General features: G+C 44.7%; 2 protein-coding genes across 2 annotated transcripts; both read right to left on the minus strand.

Annotated features, from left to right (window-relative positions):
• Nucleotides 1–7,356, minus strand: LOC116503217 (caveolin-2-like). The gene is made up of 3 exons (XM_032209471.1): nucleotides 7,207–7,356; nucleotides 6,044–6,231; nucleotides 1–151 (listed from the first exon to the last, which is right to left on the minus strand). Exons 1-3 carry the CDS (start codon nucleotides 7,354–7,356, stop codon nucleotides 1–3), a joined length of 489 nt encoding a protein of 162 aa, XP_032065362.1.
• Nucleotides 7,357–13,174: 5,818 nt separating this feature from the next.
• AVPR2 (arginine vasopressin receptor 2) lies at nucleotides 13,175–18,491 on the minus strand. The gene is made up of 3 exons (XM_032212369.1): nucleotides 18,440–18,491; nucleotides 15,390–16,208; nucleotides 13,175–13,377 (listed from the first exon to the last, which is right to left on the minus strand). The coding sequence occupies exons 1-3, from the start codon at nucleotides 18,489–18,491 to the stop codon at nucleotides 13,175–13,177; spliced, it is 1,074 nt and encodes a 357-aa protein (XP_032068260.1).
• Nucleotides 18,492–18,871: the final 380 nt, after the last annotated feature.

Below are 18,871 nucleotides of genomic sequence, written 5' to 3' on the forward strand. Positions count from 1 at the left end.
TCACTTTTGAGTTACTGTAAGGTAGATGGCACTGCAGCAGCGTCCCAGGCTGGTGAAAAGAGGGGCTATCAAAACATCCAGGATGCTAGCCCAGAGGGTACGAACTGGAGGCATGGCCATTGTACACAGCTGGATGCAAGGCATCACACACCTGTTGTGGGAAGAAGGAGGAGGGATCATTTTAAAGTTCGAGACAAACCTTTCCTATTCTTCTTTAATTTACACTTCAGTGAGACAATCAGTTGTTTGACTGAATCTATATCCTGCTTTTCTGCAATGTATCAGCTAACAACAATTATAATGAAAATGGAAAAGTAAAAGAGAACACAAAAATAAGGCATATGCCCAGAGGTGGGTTCCTACCAGTTCGCACCAGTTCGGTAGAACCGGTTTCATCAAATCTACCGAACCGGTTAGAAGAGGTTCCACCAGTGGACCCAGAAAGCAGGCCACACCTACAGAAGAGGTTCCAAAATTTTTTGAAACCCACCACTTTCTCTCTCTCTCACACACACACACACACACACAGACTCACATAGAAAGAGAAAGAGAAAGAAAGGAAGAAAGAAAGAAAGAAAGAAAGAAAGAAAGAAAGAAAGAAAGAAAGAAAAAAGTGAGAGAGAGGAAAGAAAAAAAGGAAAAAGGGACAGAGAGACAAAAGGAAGGAGAGAGAGAGAGAGAGAGAGAGAGAGAGAGAGAGAGAGAGAGAAAGAAAACACATGGCCGGCAAGCCACTCCCACCAGGTCACATGGCTGGCAAGCCACCCCCACAAAGGAGGCCACACCCACAGAGTAGGTTCGAAATTTTTTTGAAACCCACCACTGCATATGCCTCCAAACAATGAAAATTCTATTAAAACATCCTTAAAGATTTGTTGGGAATTCAATGAATGAACTCATGCAATTAACATTATGGAGCTTGTTTGATCTAATGCAGGGATGTCAAACTTGCGTCATCACGGTGTCATCACGTGATGTATTGCAAATCCCCTCCTCCCCTTCTTTAAACCGGGCATGGGCATGGCCAGCATGTGGGCTGCAGGTTTGACACCCCTGATCTAGTGGTTCAAGGCACCAAGCTAGCGAAACCATGAGTTCAAGTCCCCCATTAGCTATGAAAGCCAGCTGGGTTACTTCAGGCCAGTCCCTCTCTCTCAGCCAACCCATAGGATTGTTGTAGAGAAAATAGGAGGAGAAAGGAGTATTAGGTATATTCACCACCTTCAGTTATTTATAAAACTAAGGCAGGATTAATAAAAATAAAAAAAAGTCGATAACATGGAAGGAGCTGGCCCTGTCATCCTTTGGCAAGAATGCTCAAGTTTGAGAGTGACAACCGAGAAGGGCAGTGGTGGGATTCAAATAATTTAACAACCGGTTCTCTGCCCTAATGACCAACGAGGTAGGTGGGGCTTGGTGGTCATGTGACTGGGTGGGTGTGGCCAACTCAACATCACTCAGATCGATGGGCGCTTCGCCTTAGCTGTTACAATGGTAATAAGGGTTAACCGGAGAGGCAGTTTCCGTAAGCAGGTCAATAAAGATTAGTCTAGAAACAACACCAGAATGTTTCCTTCCTGCCTTCCTTACAGGATTAGCCCTGTAAAGTGGGAAAAAACAAAAGGATATTTCTTCCAACAATTGGTTCTCTGAACAATTTAGAAAGTTACCAACCGGTTCTCCTGAATAGGTGCAAACTGGTTGAATCCCACCACTGGAGAAGGACCATCTTATCTTCCGACCAAACTCTACTTAGATTAACCAAATAGATCAGTTAAGCCTACTATCTAAATTGTTTTGGACATTTTTTCCCCATTATATAACATTTTAATACTAGTATTTAGTATAGTGCTAAATTTATTTTGTACTTCATACAACCGTAATATTTTTATTTTGGATTGTATCATTTTGATTTTCATATTTGTCCCATTCTAACAAATGCTTATGCTATCATAAAGGTTTTTTTTTATCATTTTCCTTCTAAAATTCCTGCTTTCTTCATACAATGAGGTTTTCTGTCCAGAACAAACAGATATATTTTATCCCACATAATTACTCAATTTATATTATTAAATATAAATTGTTTCAGGATTATGATTCTTTTTGTGACTAACTTTAGTGACAACTTTGGAGTTGCTGCTTTCCCTGAATGATACTCTGAATGTTTGCATTATTCTTATGGCAACTGGACTATAAGAGTTGTAAAGCATTCTGGAAAAATGCAAAGCAGACATCGAGATTAGCCCTCTTGCTGACTCATTTCTTCTTTTGTAATAGCCTAATTCCTCAGAATGCCTTAATTACACAGCAGCAACTCCTTGTCTTCCTTTCAGTGACAAAGTACTTAAGGGAAATGGTGACAAACATTACAAGTTTATACCAAATGCGTTCACAATTCAGTCCAAGATAATGTTGTACATATATTTGTGTGCAAGCCCTTGCCAGCATTGTGTAGCAGTTAAGTTCCTGGAATAGGAGTAGGAAGACCCATGTGCTTTCAACCTTAAACTGGGAGAGTAAAAAACACCCATCAACCAACGTGCACAGGGCCGACATAGTAAATCATGATCCCTAGCTTTCAGTGAAGAGATCTTTATCTTGCTATGGATTCCTGTGGGCTGAAAGCAGAGGTGATATATTCTACCAGTTCAGGCTATAGCAGTTAGAGCTTTCAGCCCTCTCTAAGCGGTTTACAGAGTCAGCATATTGCCCCCACAGTCTGGGTCCTCATTTCACCCACCTCGGAAGGATGGAAGGCTGAGTCAACCCTGAGCCGGTGAGATTAGAACCGCTGAACTGCAGCTAACAGTCAGCTGAAGTGGCCTGCAGTACTGCACCCTAACCACTGCACCACCTTTGCCCGAACCGGTAGCGGAAATCACAGTTGGCTCTGCCCACTGCCCTGGCTCTATGGCATCCGATTTAGGCCCTTTTTTTTTTGCCAAAAGCACATGCATGGAGGTGGCAAATGCGCACTCACATTTGCGAACCAATAGGGAAGGTAAGTGAACACCATCCCTAGCTGAAAGTAATAATTTCCTCTCTCCCTCTTTCCCCCTTCCATAGAATGGGGAAAAGAATGGGACTAGCTTTAAGGCATAATGTAGGCATTTTTAAAGGGTTGGGGATATCTTGGCTTCCTCATTTGCTTCAGCACCCTGAATGGCCCCCTTTCTTTGTCACCACTATATTTACCAACTCTAGTAATCTATCTTTAATTGAACCATAGTTTGTTAACCAGATGTCTAGGTTCATACAATACACTCAGCCATAAACTAGCCAACTGGTTTTTTTCCTAGTATGTGATGTAGTTTTAACTCCTGCTGCTGTTCTCCCATAGTCCCTATTTGCATACCCCCCAGTGGTCCAGTGGCTGCCTTATCTCCCACTCCCTGGCATATTCCTTCTCCCATGTCCTTCTCCTGTCCAATAGAGGGCACTGGAGTCAATAGTTGGGTTCTGCTGTTGCTTTCCATTGGACTTACGTCTACCAAAGAGAGGCATGGGAAGGCCCCTATAATGTTTGCTTATAAGTGAGAAGGTTTGAAGCCCCATACACAATGTACAATGTCCATGTGCTGCAGAGGTGGGTTCCTACCAGTTCGCACCTATTCGGTAGAACCGGTTCGTCAAATCTACCGAACCGGTTAGAAGAGGTTCCACCAGTGGACCCGGAAAGCAGGCCACACCTACAGAAGAGGTTCCAAAAATTTTGAAACCCACCACTGGTCCTTGGATAGGATTATTCTACACTATCATGCTCCTATTTATAAAACTCAGTGCCTCTGTGAAAGGTAAGGATGACTACTGCGTTTGTGGTGCAATCAGAACATTGCGTGTGTTGAAGTTGTTTTAACGCAAACCAAAGATGCCTTTTAAAAAACAAGTTTACATCATATTCTTATGCATGCCGGTGCTGTGTGTGAGGTAATTTAAGGTGGTTCTGACAAGTGTCGTCGGCATCTTCATATCCGGTCACATGGGCGGCAAGCCACTCCCATCCGGTCACATGGGCAGCAAGCCACTCCCACAAAGGAGGCCACACCCACAGAGTAGGTTCGAACAATTTTTGAAACTCACCACTGATGTGCTGTGAAGATTTCTATGGCCAATTGAGTCCTGCAAAGTTTTTATCTGCTCCCCCAATAACTGAAATTACTTTCTTCAGAAAAAAAATTCAAAAGATGTCCTTTCCATTTTGCTGCAGAACCCTCCCATATTATAGGTTCATTCTACAACCTTGTTCCCATACAAAATGTGTTTTCTCTCTTATCAAGATGTAGACTGCAAAAGTCCAGATACCAATGAGTACGGCTTTCTCTGGTGCATCTATTGGCCATCTAGATCTTGCTGTCCAACTCTGGAAGCTCTATTATGTCAGGTCTGCTGGTATGAGGTCTCAGGCGTGGGGAGGATGGGGTCAGAGAAATACAATAATGCAGGGAAAAAAAGAAAAATCGGACTCAGAGGTTCCATGGCATGTAGATCAGCCATCCATAATCTGCTTTTGATGGATTGGGTTAGGGAAAGATGATGTAGATCAGGGGTGTCAAACTCATGTCATCATGGCAGTGTCACATGATGTATCAGGACTTCCCCTTTATTAAACCGGGCATGAGCATGGCCAGCACGTGATGCATCTGGCCCGTGGGTCGGGAGTTTGACACCCCTGATGTAGATAAAGTCCAAAACTTTCCTCTTTGTGATTGCGACGTGTCATTTATGATACACTAAATATTCTCTAAGGTAGCCCGTGATAGAAGGAAGATTGGTGGCACTCAGGAATTGATCTTTCAAGGCCCCTTGAAGAGCCGAGGTGGCGCAGCGGTTAGGGTGCAGTACTGCAGGCCACTTCAGCTGACTGTTATCTGCAGTTCAGCGGTTCTAATCTCACCGGCTCAAGGTTGACTCAGCCTTCCATCCTTCCGAGGTGGGTAAAATGAGGACCCGGATTGTTGTTGGGGGCAATATGCTGACTCTGTAAACCGCTTAGAGAGGGCTGAAAGCCCTAGGAAGCGGTATATAAGTCTAACTGCTATTGCTATTTTTGGCACTGGGCTCACACAGTGCAGATGTGGTTGGCTATTGATGGCTTGCTGGATTGTATAAACAGCTAGTGAGGTTGTTTTATGATTTCCTGTGTTATATGAACCTAGACAAAATAAAAACTCTACAAAAAAATTCATCTTCATTATATCAACATATACAGTTTATGGTTTTTTTAAAAAAAAAATCAGTTTATAAGTAGATTCCTATTACCTTCTTCAGGGATTTATTGTTTTTTTTGTTACCCATTTGAGTTCCCGGCATTGGATTCCTAGAAGTCTCCCATTCAAGTCCTCACCAGATATGTCCCTGCTTATCTTTTTAAAAGATCAGCCCAAATCAGCCAGTTCTGCTGTTTGCCTGTCTGTGTACAAACCAAGGTGACTGGATTAGTTTAGTAAGCCATTGTCAAGGTAATCGTGGACCAGAAAGTTATACAGAGATAATTACCTATAGGGATGCAAGTAACCTAAGAACTACTTATTGCAATGGTTGATAGTTCTCCTACTGATGATTAAGAGGTTCCTTTGTTTTTAAACCAATCAGGAGCACAAGTTGGCTGGGAGTTCTGGTAGGTTCAAGTCAGTGGTGGGATTCAAATAATTTACCAACCAGTTCTCTGCCCTTATGACCAGCTGGGTAGGCGGGGCTTGGTGATCAGGTGATCATGTGGGCATGGCCAAGTCAATGTCACTCAGGTTGATGGGCACTTCGCCTTAGTTGTTACAATGGTAATAAGGGTTAACCGGAGAGGCAGTTTCTGTAAGCAGGGCAATAAAGATGAGGCTAGAAACAACACCAGAATGTTTCCTTCCTGCCTTCCTTACAGGATTAGCCCTGTAAAGTGGGGAAAAACAAAAGGAGATTTCTTCCAACAATTGGTTCTCCGAACTTCTTAGAAAGTTACCAACCGGTTCTCCCGAATAGGTGCGAACTGGCTGAATCCCACCACTGGTTCAAGTGATGTTAGGAGACAAAGCCAAAAGAAGATGCTCACCAGATATGGAGGCAGCCCAGGCAGGCAAAGAGAAAGCCTGAGCATAAAGAGACTGGCACAGCACAGAGCAGGGAGATAATACGGTAGCACCAAAGGCGGGAGCTCTCAAAGGTGATGTCACTCCAGGTCCAAATCCGATCAAAGGTACGGAATGAGGAAGGTTCTGCAAGGATGTCGGAGAATTCCAGCTAACAAGAAGAACGGGGATCTGGTTACTAAGGCTTCCTCACTGGACAGGTTAAATTAGATTAGGCAGAGCAAAGAACCTGGACTCTGGTTATCTCTATGTGTAGACACAGTACTGTCAACCTCTGTTCTGCAGGAGATAACCCATCAAGCAAGAAATACACAGACATTAAGGAATTTTAATGCAAGAATAAGCAGAGCATTTAGGCAGCTAAAGTCCAGCTCTAATTTATTAAAGAGTTCATTATGGTGGCATTTCTTTTACTCTCTTCTTCCTGAACATTAGCAGCCTGGACTGAACTGCTAGTTATGAAGTAAATTACTAATACATTCCATTCCTTTCTCTGTTCATTGTGTCTAACAGGGGTGGGTTTCAACCGGTTCGCGGCGGTCCCCGCGAACCGGTTGGTCGGCGAACCCGGAAGTAAGTAACTTCTGGGAATGGCGAAGGGCCCACCCGCCCGCCCGCGCTCCTTACCCGGTTTTGATGAGTTCTGCGCTTCCACGCATGCGCAGGACGCATACAGCGCCTGCGTGATCCTCCAGGAGCAGCTGGAGCATTGCACAGACGCTAGTACGCATGCGTGCACTGTGCGCGTGCACGAGGACGCCGCCGGCCCCGTTCCAACCGAACCGGTTGGAACGGGGCGAGAAACCCACCCCTGGTGTCTAATATTCCTCCTCCTTTCTGAGGTTTCCCCATAAATGCAGGAGTGTGTGTGTGGGTATGAAGAGAGAGAATGACTGATTACTGATGGACTTTGAGACATATTATAAGGAAATCAATCCGGAAAGACAGAACATTTGGGACTGAAGTAGGGAAACATAAGTAAGGCTGCTTAGTTTCAAAAAGTGGAAGGAGACGGAGTATTATAAGAGGACATAGCTCTCTTGCTGGATGGCATGGCTTTTTACACAGGGGTTCTTACATCTTGGACAGCCAAGATTATTGGTTATTCCTTGGTTCCCCTTCTTACCTTTAGATGTTGGTTGATCCCATGTGGATCTCGGGGATCAGTTTTGGGTGGTATGTCGACAGTGGATTGCAGAAGCATAGTTCCTGGTTCTTGCAAATGAGGATCTTCTGGATCTAATTTATACTCCACCAAGTATTTATCACTGATCATCTTGAGAGTAGCTCAAGGCTTCTCAGTCTATCGGATCCAGGGATCTGTCGAGAACCTCCTAACACATGAATCTGTGACACTCTCCCTTTTTAAAACACTATGTCTTATTCTGAAATTATCCTCCCCGTCTATCGTGTCTCCTCACACTGTCTTCATTGCTATACAGGAATCTGACTCCAGTTCTATTCTCAGCTTCAGCCAACATAGATTGGAAGGAAAGGCCAGTCAAGGAGGGTGGATCTTGGCAATTAGACACACACACACACACCACCTGGTATTTTCAGCTATGGGGCAAGCCACATGTATAGGGACAAGGGTTATAAATATGCCACTGTCCCAGTGATCCTTTGCTGGGAGACGGAAATGGAGGGGAGGAAAGAAGGCCAGCTAAATATACACGAAGCCAGGCTATTCTTACAACTGGGATTAGGATGGGGTTCCATGGACTACAGCAGAAGAATTCCAAGGCAGAATAATTATGCTGTGGTTTCATCAACGTGGGGCGCCATCTAATGGCCACTGAACTCCTCATAGATTTACAGAGTAATGCAGAAGTGAAAAAAGATGTTTTTATGCAGAAACTGCTGAAATCCACATAGTAATAATTAGGAATACAGTAGTTTGCACATTATCTGGATTCATGCACTGCGCAAAGCCTTAGTTTATTAAATAAACTACAATTGGCCAAGTTTAAAGAATGTGCTAAACCACACTTTAGGGCTTAAAGCTAGAATACTTAGGCTTGTACGATATGCTAAGCCAGAGATCCCCAACCTTTTTGGCTTTGCGGCCTGGTCAGGGGGTGGGGAAGAGGGGATGGTTCCGTGCAAGCAATGGGCAAGCACACATGCGTGCAGCTCCATTTGCACGAGCAGCAGGCATGCACGCCCACCACTCACACAAATGGAGTGCATGTGCATCAGAGGTGGGTTCCTACTAGTTCGCACCTATTCGGTAGAACCGGTTCGTCAAATCTACCGAACCGGTTAGAAGAGGATCCACCAGTGGACCCGGAAAGCAGGCCACACCTACAGAAGAGGTTCCAAACTTTTTTGAAACCCACCACTGGTCCTTGGATATGATTATTCTACACTATCATGCTCCTATTTCTAAAACTCCGTGCCTCTGTGAAAGGTAAGGATGACCACTGCGTTTGTGGTGCAATCAGAACATTGTGTGTGTTGAAGTTGTTTTAACGCAAACCAAAGATGCCTTTTAAAAAACAAGTTTACATCATATTCTTATGCACGCCAGTGCTGTGTGTGAGGTAATTTAAGGTGGTTCTGACAAGTGTCGTCGGCATCTTCATATCCGGTCACATGGGCGGCAAGCCACTCCCATCTGGTCACATGGGTGGCAAGCCACTCCCACAAAGAGGCCACACCTCTCTAGGTTCGAACAATTTTTGAAACCCACCACTGATGTGCATGTACTTGTCCACTGTTCACGCAAGTGCGGATGCACAAGCACACTCACCCACTACTTTTACAGCCTGGTTCTGAATGGCTCAAAACCTGATAAAGGGTTGCAGTCCAGGGGTTGGGGACCCCTGTGCTAAGCTACATAAAAATATACTACTATGATGTTCAAACTACATTGTCCTGTACAAGGTAGCTGTGGTCAGTTATGGCTCTTTAGTGTATATTCATGTGTTGGAAGGAAAATCCATCTGGTTCTGTTCCAAGGGAGAAAGCCACTGGAAATAATATGGAGGCTGGAGGCTGATTGGAAAGAAAAATCCATTTATTGATGAACAGAACCACCAGGGATTGTGGTTCTGGATAGCTGACAAAATGAAGTTGAGAGTGGGTGGATTTTTATACCTTCTGGATTCTTATGGGGTCATGTAGGGGTCATGACTGGCTCTATAGGCAAAAGGGGAAATGTGAATCCTAGGTGTTTGATCTAATTTTGTCTTGGGGGAAGGCCTTTTCTGTAGCTGCTCCGGCCCTATGGAACGATCTACCCCCTGAGATCCAGACCCTCCCCACTCTCGCGGCCTTCAAAAAGTCTATTAAGACCTGGCTTTTCCGGCAGGCCTGGGGCTGTTGACCTCTTGAAGGAGGTCCAGCCCCATTACGGTTGAGTGTGTGTTGTGTTTTAACCTGTTTTTGTCTTATTACTTTTTAAACTTTTTAGTACTTCTTAAATTGTCTTTTATGTAAGCTGCCCGGAGTCCTTCGGGATTGGGCAGCATATAAATTTATTAAAGTTAACTTTTGTTTCTTGCTTATCTTAATTTCTGTCTGACCCACTCTTTTTGAACGGATTACCAAATCTGCATTTCTAAAAGCTGGCCTCTTCAGTTTCTGCCTGGACCAGGGATATTGTGTCTGGTTTCTGCCTCCCTTAAGATTTTTTCATTTCTCCTTTAGGGGAAATATTATGCTTTTTTAATATCTCCCCAAATATTTCATTCTTCTGGGGAGTGGGACTTCCCACACATGCAATCTATGTATATATTGCAATAAATGTGAATATACATATATGATTCCACACATCAGCCATTAACTATTTTTCACTCCTCCTACAAATGGGGATTCAGGGAGAGGAGAAATATTTAGACAATAACACTATAAATGTGAAGTAATAGGTATTCAGTTATTCATAACAGCAAGCATTAATACACCTAAACCTTCAGTTTCTAAAATTGATCCATTGTATTTATAACATTTTGGCATTCTCAATATTAGCTTCCCAAAGCCATTGATTGGTTATGAATCTCTTGTCTCCCTTTCTCTTTCGTTCTGTGTATATGTGCACACAAATGTACCCCAGATACTCTCTTTCATTAATAAGCTTTTAAACAGAAACAATTCATCCAGGAGTTTCTATTAGTTTGGAAATTTAACAAAGCATCATTTTATATTGAATAAACCTTTTACTTCTTGTATTTTAAAGACTGATCCTGTGCTTGTTCTTACAATGTGGGCCGGTCACTATTCCTTTAACACAACCTATCTCACACAGAAATTATGCCCTGAGGCTAGCATGGGAGGAATTGGGTATTTAATAGATTCTGCAGAATCCCTCAACTCTTTAAGTGCTACAGGAAAACATTTAAAAAATAATTATTTGGGTTTAAAGGGATCAATAAACCATTCTAAAGGGATCTAAAGATGGGGGGAAAAACATACAGTTCCTCTGCTATAGAGAATCCATTTTGAAAGACCTAGTGCCCATCATTCAGGCACCCTCTGAGCAGATTAGGTTCATCCTGGTGCTTTCCTTGTAGGAAGCCATGTGATTTTTTTTTTTTATTGAACCTGTCCTGTGAGGTTTTTCTTGCATGTTTTCTCCAGAAGGCAGCTGCCCTGCCCTCGGGAGCGGCCACCAACTACAAAACTTTCAGCTGGACATTTCTTACCTTGTTCTCTCTCCCAAATGAGAGGATGGAGGCTGTTTTAAGTACGGAAAATGCCCCATAGTCTACTTGCTGCTATGTTGTGGTTTTAAAGAGAAACAGCTGCAAAAGCCTTGCATTTATGAAACATTGGCTCTACCCGCTTGTTTCCAAGTGCCTCCATGATCTAATTACAATGGAGAACTTCAAAAATCCACCTCTTTATTTAGCCCCTACACCAGAGGTGGGTTCCTGCCAGTTCGCACCAGTTCGGTAGAACCGGTTCGTCAAATCTACCGAACTGGTTAGAAGAGGTTCCACCAGTGGACCCGGAAAGCAGGCCACACCTACAGAAGAGGTTCCAAACTTTTTTGAAACCCACCACTGACACACACACACACACACACACACACACACACACAGACAGACAAACAGACAGACTCACACAGAGAGAGAAAGAGAAAGAAAGGAAGAAAGAAATAAATAAAAAAGAAAAAGTGAAAGAAAAAGTGAGAGAGAGATGAAAGCAAAAAAGGAAAAAGGGACAGAGAGACAAAAGGAAGGAAAGAGAAGGAAAGAGAGAAAGAGAGAAAGAGAGAGAGAGAGAGAGAGAGAGAGAGAGAGAGAGAGAGAGAGAGAGAGAGAGAGAACACATGGCCGGCAAGCCACTCCCACCAGGTCACATGGCCGGCAAGCCACTCCCACAAAGGAGGCCACACCCACAGAATAGGTTCGAAATTTTTTTGAAAGCCACCACTGCCCTACACTTTCCGGCTAACACGAATGATTTCACCTCATGTAATTGATGACTCTGAACCTGTTCTAGTATTTTGGAATCCAAATCATTTTACTTTAGCTTGTGAAGTGTTCAAATTCTATTTCAGATAGCAACACTGAAGCAGAATGCCAGCATGGTGACGTGGAATTAGAATCCAGATTCTAATTCTTCTTTAGCAATGGAAGGAGTCTTAGGTGGCCTTGTGCCAGGCATTCCCTCTTAGCCCTGATCAGTAGCAGGCTTTGTGACCAGCTGATTGTATCTCCCACCCCCCTTGTTTACCATTGTGTGAGTGCAGTGCAAAAATGAATGGAACCCCCCGCCCCACTGCAACTGTATAATAGCAGTGCAAAGAACGATAAACGCAGTGACATTGTAGTTTTTGATCTTACTCACTCACTGGTTAGTATTGAATTATATCAAGAGGCAGATTACATTCCCATGGCATCTGCTAGCTCCAATCAACACTGCCATAGTCCAGTAGGAAAGACAATCCCCATAAGAGCATATTTGGCTTATTATGGGCTGTCTGCCCTCTTCAATGGAGCTCTGAGGTTGGAACAAACACCTTAATTTGTTTCATGGTAGGGCACAGCCTTCATTTTTTTTGCATTTGAAAACCTAAGTGTGATGAGGAACACAGCCAAGAATATACTGGCTGGCTGCACACAGTATACTAAGCAATGATATTCTTTTTTTTTGAAAACTGTGATCTCTTAGTCAAATAACAATAGCCAGGTTGGCATGTAATACTAAACCATAAACCAATGTTTACAACGATTCAAACTTCGTGCTACCTCAAAGCCAAAACATTACAGAGGAAATTTGAGATTGGAAAAGGAAATAATTTCCCTAGTTTAGTACCTGCTCCAGTGCTGCCCCTGTAGCCAGGGCCGGATTTAGATGAAAAGGGGCCCTAGGCTATTCCACTTATGAGGCCCTTTCACCTCCCATTTTTAAGTTTGTAAATTACATGAGAGACAATAAAATACATCATTACTGTGATATATATCAATATATATCAATATATATAGCTGGCCTCCCAACGGAGGGCGGCTCTGCTCTGCGGCAAAGGCAGTGAGGCCAGCCGCCTCCCCTGCTGCGCTCAGCTGCCCGGCTCGGCCCCCTCGCCCTCACCTGCCTGGCCGCTGGTGGGCTCCGCGTCGACGGGGCGGCTACTGGGAGCGGCCGCGCCTCTCGCCCGACCGTCGGTGCCGGGAACGTGGGCAGGCTCCCCAACTGCCGTGACGCTGGAACGATCTTAACCAATACATTTTTATGTTTGTTTATTAGTCATATGCGTAGAATTTCTCCTTATTTTCGGTTCAGTGTTTTAGTGTTCACTGTTTTTAGAATAGTGTAATTTTAATTTTGCTAACAATTTGAATGTAGGCCCCTCTGGATCTTGAGGCCCTAGGCTGAAGCCTAGTTAGCCTATAGGAAAATCCGGCCCTGCCTGTAGCAGATTATCAAGGAATTCAATCTTTGGCAGACAGCACCCCCCCCCCCCCAATCCATTCAGAAGCTATGTCTTGCTGCAGTCCTTTCTGACACAGGTTCCCTTCACTTAGCATTGCTGGGCAGAAATGTGTGCTGCTGAACTGAGGCGCAGCCTTAGGCTATCTGCTGGTTGTTGAGGGTCAACCGTTCTGCAGGAGTGCCCTTCACCCCTGCCTTTCTGTCGGCAAGCTGCTGCCTCAGGAAAGAGTGTCTCGGCCCAGGGAGAAGCTGCCTGTGAGAATGGAGTCTTCATACAGGGAGCTGACTTTCCGGTGGGCCCATCTGGGGCAGAAGATTCGGCGCAGTTCGCTTGAGATGCTGTTGCTGAATGTGGCATAGACCCAGGGGTTTGTGCAGCTGTTGAGGCTAGCAACGAGCATCAGGAGGGTGAAAGCTGGACCTGGAAATAAATAATAGGGATGATGAACTACCGGGGGTTATCAACAGATGCTAAGCTCATTAAAACTTATCTTAGCAACTTATTCAGTAAAGGCAGACCCACCATCACTGAGGAACTAAAAACTGTGCTTGGGATAAAAAGAAGAACTTCACATGAGAGTTTGCTCTAGTTGAAACTGGCCACTCAACCCAGCCCTTCCTTAACTTCAGCTCTTTCCATATGGAAATGTGTTGTGGCCCAGCAGGTGCCGTTGGAGCTGCCACCAGACTCCAACAGTGAGGGGCCCTCTGAGTCGGCTCTGGAGGATGTGGAGGACCCTGGTCAGGGTTCCGACTCTGAGCAGGGCACAGAGAGGCTGGTTGGCCACCAGGAGGCACCTGAGCCTTGGACCAATGGGGAGGAGACAAGGGAGAGCGAGCCGGAGGCCAGTAGTGAGTTGTTCCTGGATGCACGCCATTGAAGAGCCACTAGGTGCAGGAACAATTACGCAATTACAGGAGGTGATAGCACTTAGCTGATGGTCATTAGGCTCCTCTCCAGACTATAAAAAGCTACTTGTGCACAAAGCTACTTCTACTCTTTGCAGAAGTCAACACAGGATTGAATGTCGGAGGACATTACTGTGAGCTTGGCAGGCTGGATTGCTGCCAAGCCTTATCTGTGTTTATTGCTATCCGAGTTTATCTGAGTTGCTGCCAAGGACCTTATCTGTTTGTTATGCTTGGCTTTCAGCCACCAAGGTCTTGGTGTCTTGCTATTAAAGTACGTTCCAGTTAAGCTTGTCTCGGCATTCGTTACTGGATGGAAGAGGGGGTCAGAACAGAAATGTAATGTGAATTGATATAAAGCAATATATAAATGATAGAATAGAATATATAAATTATAACAATATAGTCAAAACACACCGTAAAAGGCATGATTCACTGCATTTATTTGTTGCATGGATTGATTGATTGATTATGTGCTTAGTTCCACATTCTGCGGAATTAATTCAGATAGTTTTGCATGATTATTTAATTGTATTGGACTGTAGACTAAGAAGACAACAGGATCAGGGAAGTGGCAAGCAAATTATGAAGGGAGAGCTGGACAATTGGATCGAACATCTCTAGGAGGTAGTCAAAACAGGAAACAAAGTGTCAGAGGAACCACAAAAATATCAGGGGTGAAAGTAATATCATAGACAGACACACAGACAGACATTAGCCTCAACATTCCAGCAGAATATGTTTGAGAGTTGGTGGGGTGTTGTAGTTAAAGTATTGGATTAGACTGGATGCCTCTAGATCAGCCTTCCTCTCTCTCTCTCTCATTAGGTTGTTACTACTGTAGTAATAAAATGAGGGAAACATCAAAGTAATGGATGAATTACTCTAGGAAGGGAAGGGAAGGGAGGAAGGAATGTCCTGTTCATAAAAAACTGCCATGAGAATTAGCAGAAAGAGAAGGACCCTCTCTTTTCCTAAACTGTTTAATTGGATAAAAGGGTTCCACCACAAAACCGCGCTCGACTAAAGCGCGCTCGACGAAACCGCGTACCTGACGTCATCACAGCGCGACGAAAAAAGCACGCTGTGAGCGGTAAAGCTAAAATTAACGCGTAAACCTAAACCTAACCCCCCGAAACCTAACCCTAAACCTAACCCTTAACCTAACGCTAAACCTAACGCTAACCCTTAACCTAACCCTAAACCTAACCCTAAACCTAACCCTTACCTTAACGTGAATCGGCTTGCTTTAAAAGCGCTTTTTAAAGCGCCCTTTTTTCTCCGTGGTCGTATTTGTCGCGCTGCTGATGACGTCAGGTGCGTGCTTTAATCGGGCGCGCTTTAGTGGACCGCGGTTTTGTCATGCCACGGGATAAAAGAGCCTTCCTTAAGCCAGTATCCCGCAAATGAGTTGGACAATATTTCATCATTCCTCCTGATCAACAGGGCAAAAGCCACCAGGTTGGGGGAATCTGGGTTACAATCTGGTTAAAGTGCTGTTACTGAATGCTGTGTCGCACCTACCTTCAGTGGGTGGTTGAGGATCCCAAACAGCCCACAGTTGTACGAGGAAGAAGGGGGCCCAGCAGAAAATATAGGTGAGCACGATAACCAGTGTCATCTTAAGAGTCTTTGCTACAGCGCCAGATATAGGAGAGGCTCCTTGTTGGCTCCCCTTACGAGCCAGGGCTGCTTCTGGCCCCAAACGCAGGCTGTGATAGACCTCGCAGAAGATCATGCCTTGGCAGGTGGCAATGAAGAAGGTGGGAAGGAGGAAGACCATCAGAAACACCCAGGTGATGTAGGCCCGGGCTCCCCAGGGTTCCGCAAAGGCTGCCCAGCACTCATGGGCTCCACTAGGCAGTTCCGTTTTGGAGAAGATGAAAAACTGTGGGAGGCTCAGAAGGAAGGATGCTGCCCAGGCCAATAGCACAGGTCGATGCCGTGAGGTTGTTCCCCTCCGAAAAGCCAGCATGGGCCGGCAAATGGCACGGTAGCGATCATAGGTCATGGCCACGATAACGTAGGACGAGGCGAACATTCCGACCACCTGCAAATAAGTGACGGCACGGCATAAGATGTCTGGGCCTTGGAAGCGATCGGTGATGTCCCAAATGAGCTGAGGGAGGACTTGGAAGAGGGCCACCGTCATATCGGCCAGGCAGAGGTGTTGGATGAATCGATGCATTGGGCTGGCCCGCCGACCCTGGCGGAAGAGAGCTCCAAGCACCAGGGCATTGCTCAGAGTGGCCAGCAGGAAGATGGAAGCCAAAATGGCAATTTCAGCCTGAGCCAAAGCATCATCACGGTCATCGGATGGAGGGGGGTACGAAGCGTTGGGAGTGGGCTCCAGGAACACAGAGGAAGCGTTTGGCATTTGATCCTGTGAAAGGCACAAGGGGGGAAAAAAAAAGATCAGATCAGGAGCCGAGGTGGCATAGTGGTTAGAGTGCAGCACTGCAGGCTACTTCAGCTGATTGCTAGCTGTGGTTCAGCGGTTCAAATCTCACCGGCTCAAGGCTGACTCAGCCTTCCATCCTTCTGAGATGGGTGAAATGAGGACCCAGACTGTGGGGGGCGATATGCTGACTCTGTAAACCGCTTAGGAGAGGGCTGAAAGCCCTATGAAGCAGTATATAAGTCTAACTGCTATTGCTATTGCTATTGCTATAGATCAGTATATCCCCATTTTACCAACTTTCTCCAATTCCACAGGAAAAATACGTCATAAAATCAGGTATGGCTGACTTAATGATAGCCTTGCTTAGTGACAGAAGTTCTTTTTTTTTTTTTAATTTTTTTAAAATTTATTTTATTATCAATTTCATATATACATTCACAATTATATGATCTCATAACTGTTATTAATAATATGTATTTATAACAATTTTTCCCTACTGTTGACAATATACTTGAAGATTGCTTTTTTATCATCCCATCCCATAGATCCATCTTATCTTACAACGGTCCTACTTCTTCTTCCCTCCCTCCCTCTTTCCTTCCCTCGTTTCTTCTCTCCTACTCCCCTTCCTTCCCTCCCTCCTTCCCCTTCCCTCCTTCTCTCCTTCCCTCCTTCCTTCCCTCCTTCCTTCCTTCCCTCCTTTCTTTTCTCCTTCTCTCCTTCCTTTCCCCCTTCCTTTCCTCCTTCCTTCCCCCCTTCCTTCTCTCCTACATTCCCTCCTTCCAGAAGTGACAGAAGTTCTGGTCCTAATTTATAATTGCAAGTTGAGAACTACCTATGCTATTTAATCTGTTTCAATCTGTTTTTTTCTCTATTTTTAATTCTTTATTTTTTAAAAAAAATGTATTTCTGTAAGCCGCCCGGAGTCCTTCGGGATTGGGCGGCCTATAAATTTATTAAATACTTAAATACTTATCCCCTGCTTTTAAAAGTATGTGTATGGTAATGTAATACAGAAAGGACTGTACATAGGAGAACCTTTATTTTTACAGTTATGGTAACTTATTGGGGGCATCTCGACAGTAGGGCGTCTGGCCACCCCCTGGGCATCTTTTCAGATTAACTGAAACCACAATTATTTAATTGCCTTTAAAAAAAAATAGATTTTCAGATTTTGGGCCAACATCTGTAATTAATTATATTTTGGTGCCGGTATACTGATTTCAGTCCTTCATAGCAAAGGTTTGGCAATTTGGTTTATATTAGCCATTTGCATCGCTATAATAAATAGGTAAATGCAACAGATAAAATTGTTGGGGTGGGGTGGGGAGGAGGAATTCGGATTTTTTCAAGCCATGGAGCCTGTTAATGAGGAAAAAAATTCTCAGAACCCCCGACGAAGAGGCAAGGCTAGAGTGACAGAGAATTGGCAGTTTTCAAGTGAACCTCTTCTTTTTCTTCCTGCCTTTAGTCTCTCAAAAAACCTCATCACTTTTTTACAGAACTGTAGCATTATACACAACGCTGTTTGAAAAACTCTGAATGAAGCCGTTTCCTTGAAGTCTCACTGCTCTTCTTTCAAAGCATCTTATCTCAAAGATGGCAGAAGGCAGCTAGGAACCTTCTACGGTGTTTGGTACATTTCTAACATTTGGATCTTTTAACAACAGTAACAGAACGATCTCTCCACCCATCCTGAATAAATCTACCAAAATGAAAAAAAAATGGCATGGGGCAGAGCTGGATAAATCGGAGTGTATGTTGTATTAGCAATAGCAATAGCAATAGCAGTTAGACTTATATACTGCTTCATAGGGCTTTCAGCCCTCTCTAAGCGGTTTACAGAGTCAGCATATCGCCCCCACAGTCTGCGTCCTCCTTTCACTCACCTCGGAAGGATGGAAGGCTGAGTCAACCTTGAGCCGGAGATTTGAACCGCCAAACTGCAACTAGCAGTCAGCTGAAGTAGCCTGCACCCTAACCACTGCGCCACCTCGGCTCGGTATTGAAAACCTATGAACTCCATTCAGTTTTGATCCACAATAATTTTTGGCTGCTTTGTGAAGATTGAAAAAGAGCAGAAGGAAACTCAGAATAACAGGACAACAGAGTTGGAAGGTACCTTGGAGGTTTTCTAATCCAGCACCCAACTCAAGGAGAAAACACGATACCTGCTGTGATGGTGAACTTATGGCACCCGTGCTGGAAGTAGCAAGCAAAGGCATTTCTCTGGGCATGCGAACGGTCGACAGTTTTGGCACTCTGCTAGCTGGTCTTCACATGTGCAGGAGCCCCGGAAACCAGAAGAGGAGATGCCTGGTGCGCAAGCGAACACCCGGTACAGAGGTGGGTTCCTACAGGTTCGGACTGGTTCGGCCGAACTGGTAGCACCTTGGCAACCTGGGTGGCTGGAACTGGCAGCGACCCAGGCTTGCCACGCCCCCAAACTGGTTCTCTTGGCAGCACCATAGACGCCACCGTTTTTGCCTTCTGCACAAGCGCAGAGCAATTTTCGTTGCACTGTGCATGCGCTCACAGCACGCATCAAGCATATGCACGCGGCCCATGCCTGAGCGAACCGGCAGTAGCGGCAGCCAAAACCTAC

This window comes from Thamnophis elegans, chromosome 2 (genome assembly GCF_009769535.1).
Source record: "Thamnophis elegans isolate rThaEle1 chromosome 2, rThaEle1.pri, whole genome shotgun sequence".
Classification (NCBI taxonomy): Eukaryota; Metazoa; Chordata; class Lepidosauria; order Squamata; family Colubridae; genus Thamnophis; species Thamnophis elegans.

Bases quoted from the DNA above. Each gene is read 5' to 3' on its own strand.
- AVPR2 (XM_032212369.1), bottom strand. From the start codon at position 18,491: ATGCCTTTGCTTGCTACTTCCAGCACGGGTGCCATAAGTTCACCATCA. The intron at 16,209-18,439 runs AGGTATCGTGTT...TCCTGGAGCCCA, and splicing joins CATAAGTTCACCATCACAGC to CTCCCAACGCTTCGTACCCC. The intron at 13,378-15,389 runs GTAGGTGCGACA...ATTTATTTCCAG, and splicing joins TCCTCAACCACCCACTGAAG to GTCCAGCTTTCACCCTCCTG.
- LOC116503217 (XM_032209471.1), bottom strand. From the start codon at position 7,356: ATGATCAGTGATAAATACTTGGTGGAGTATAAATTAGATCCAGAAGAT. The intron at 6,232-7,206 runs GTAAGAAGGGGA...TCTTCTTGTTAG, and splicing joins GGATCAACCAACATCTAAAG to CTGGAATTCTCCGACATCCT. The intron at 152-6,043 runs GTGAGCATCTTC...TTCCCACAACAG, and splicing joins CTGGGCTGCCTCCATATCTG to GTGTGTGATGCCTTGCATCC.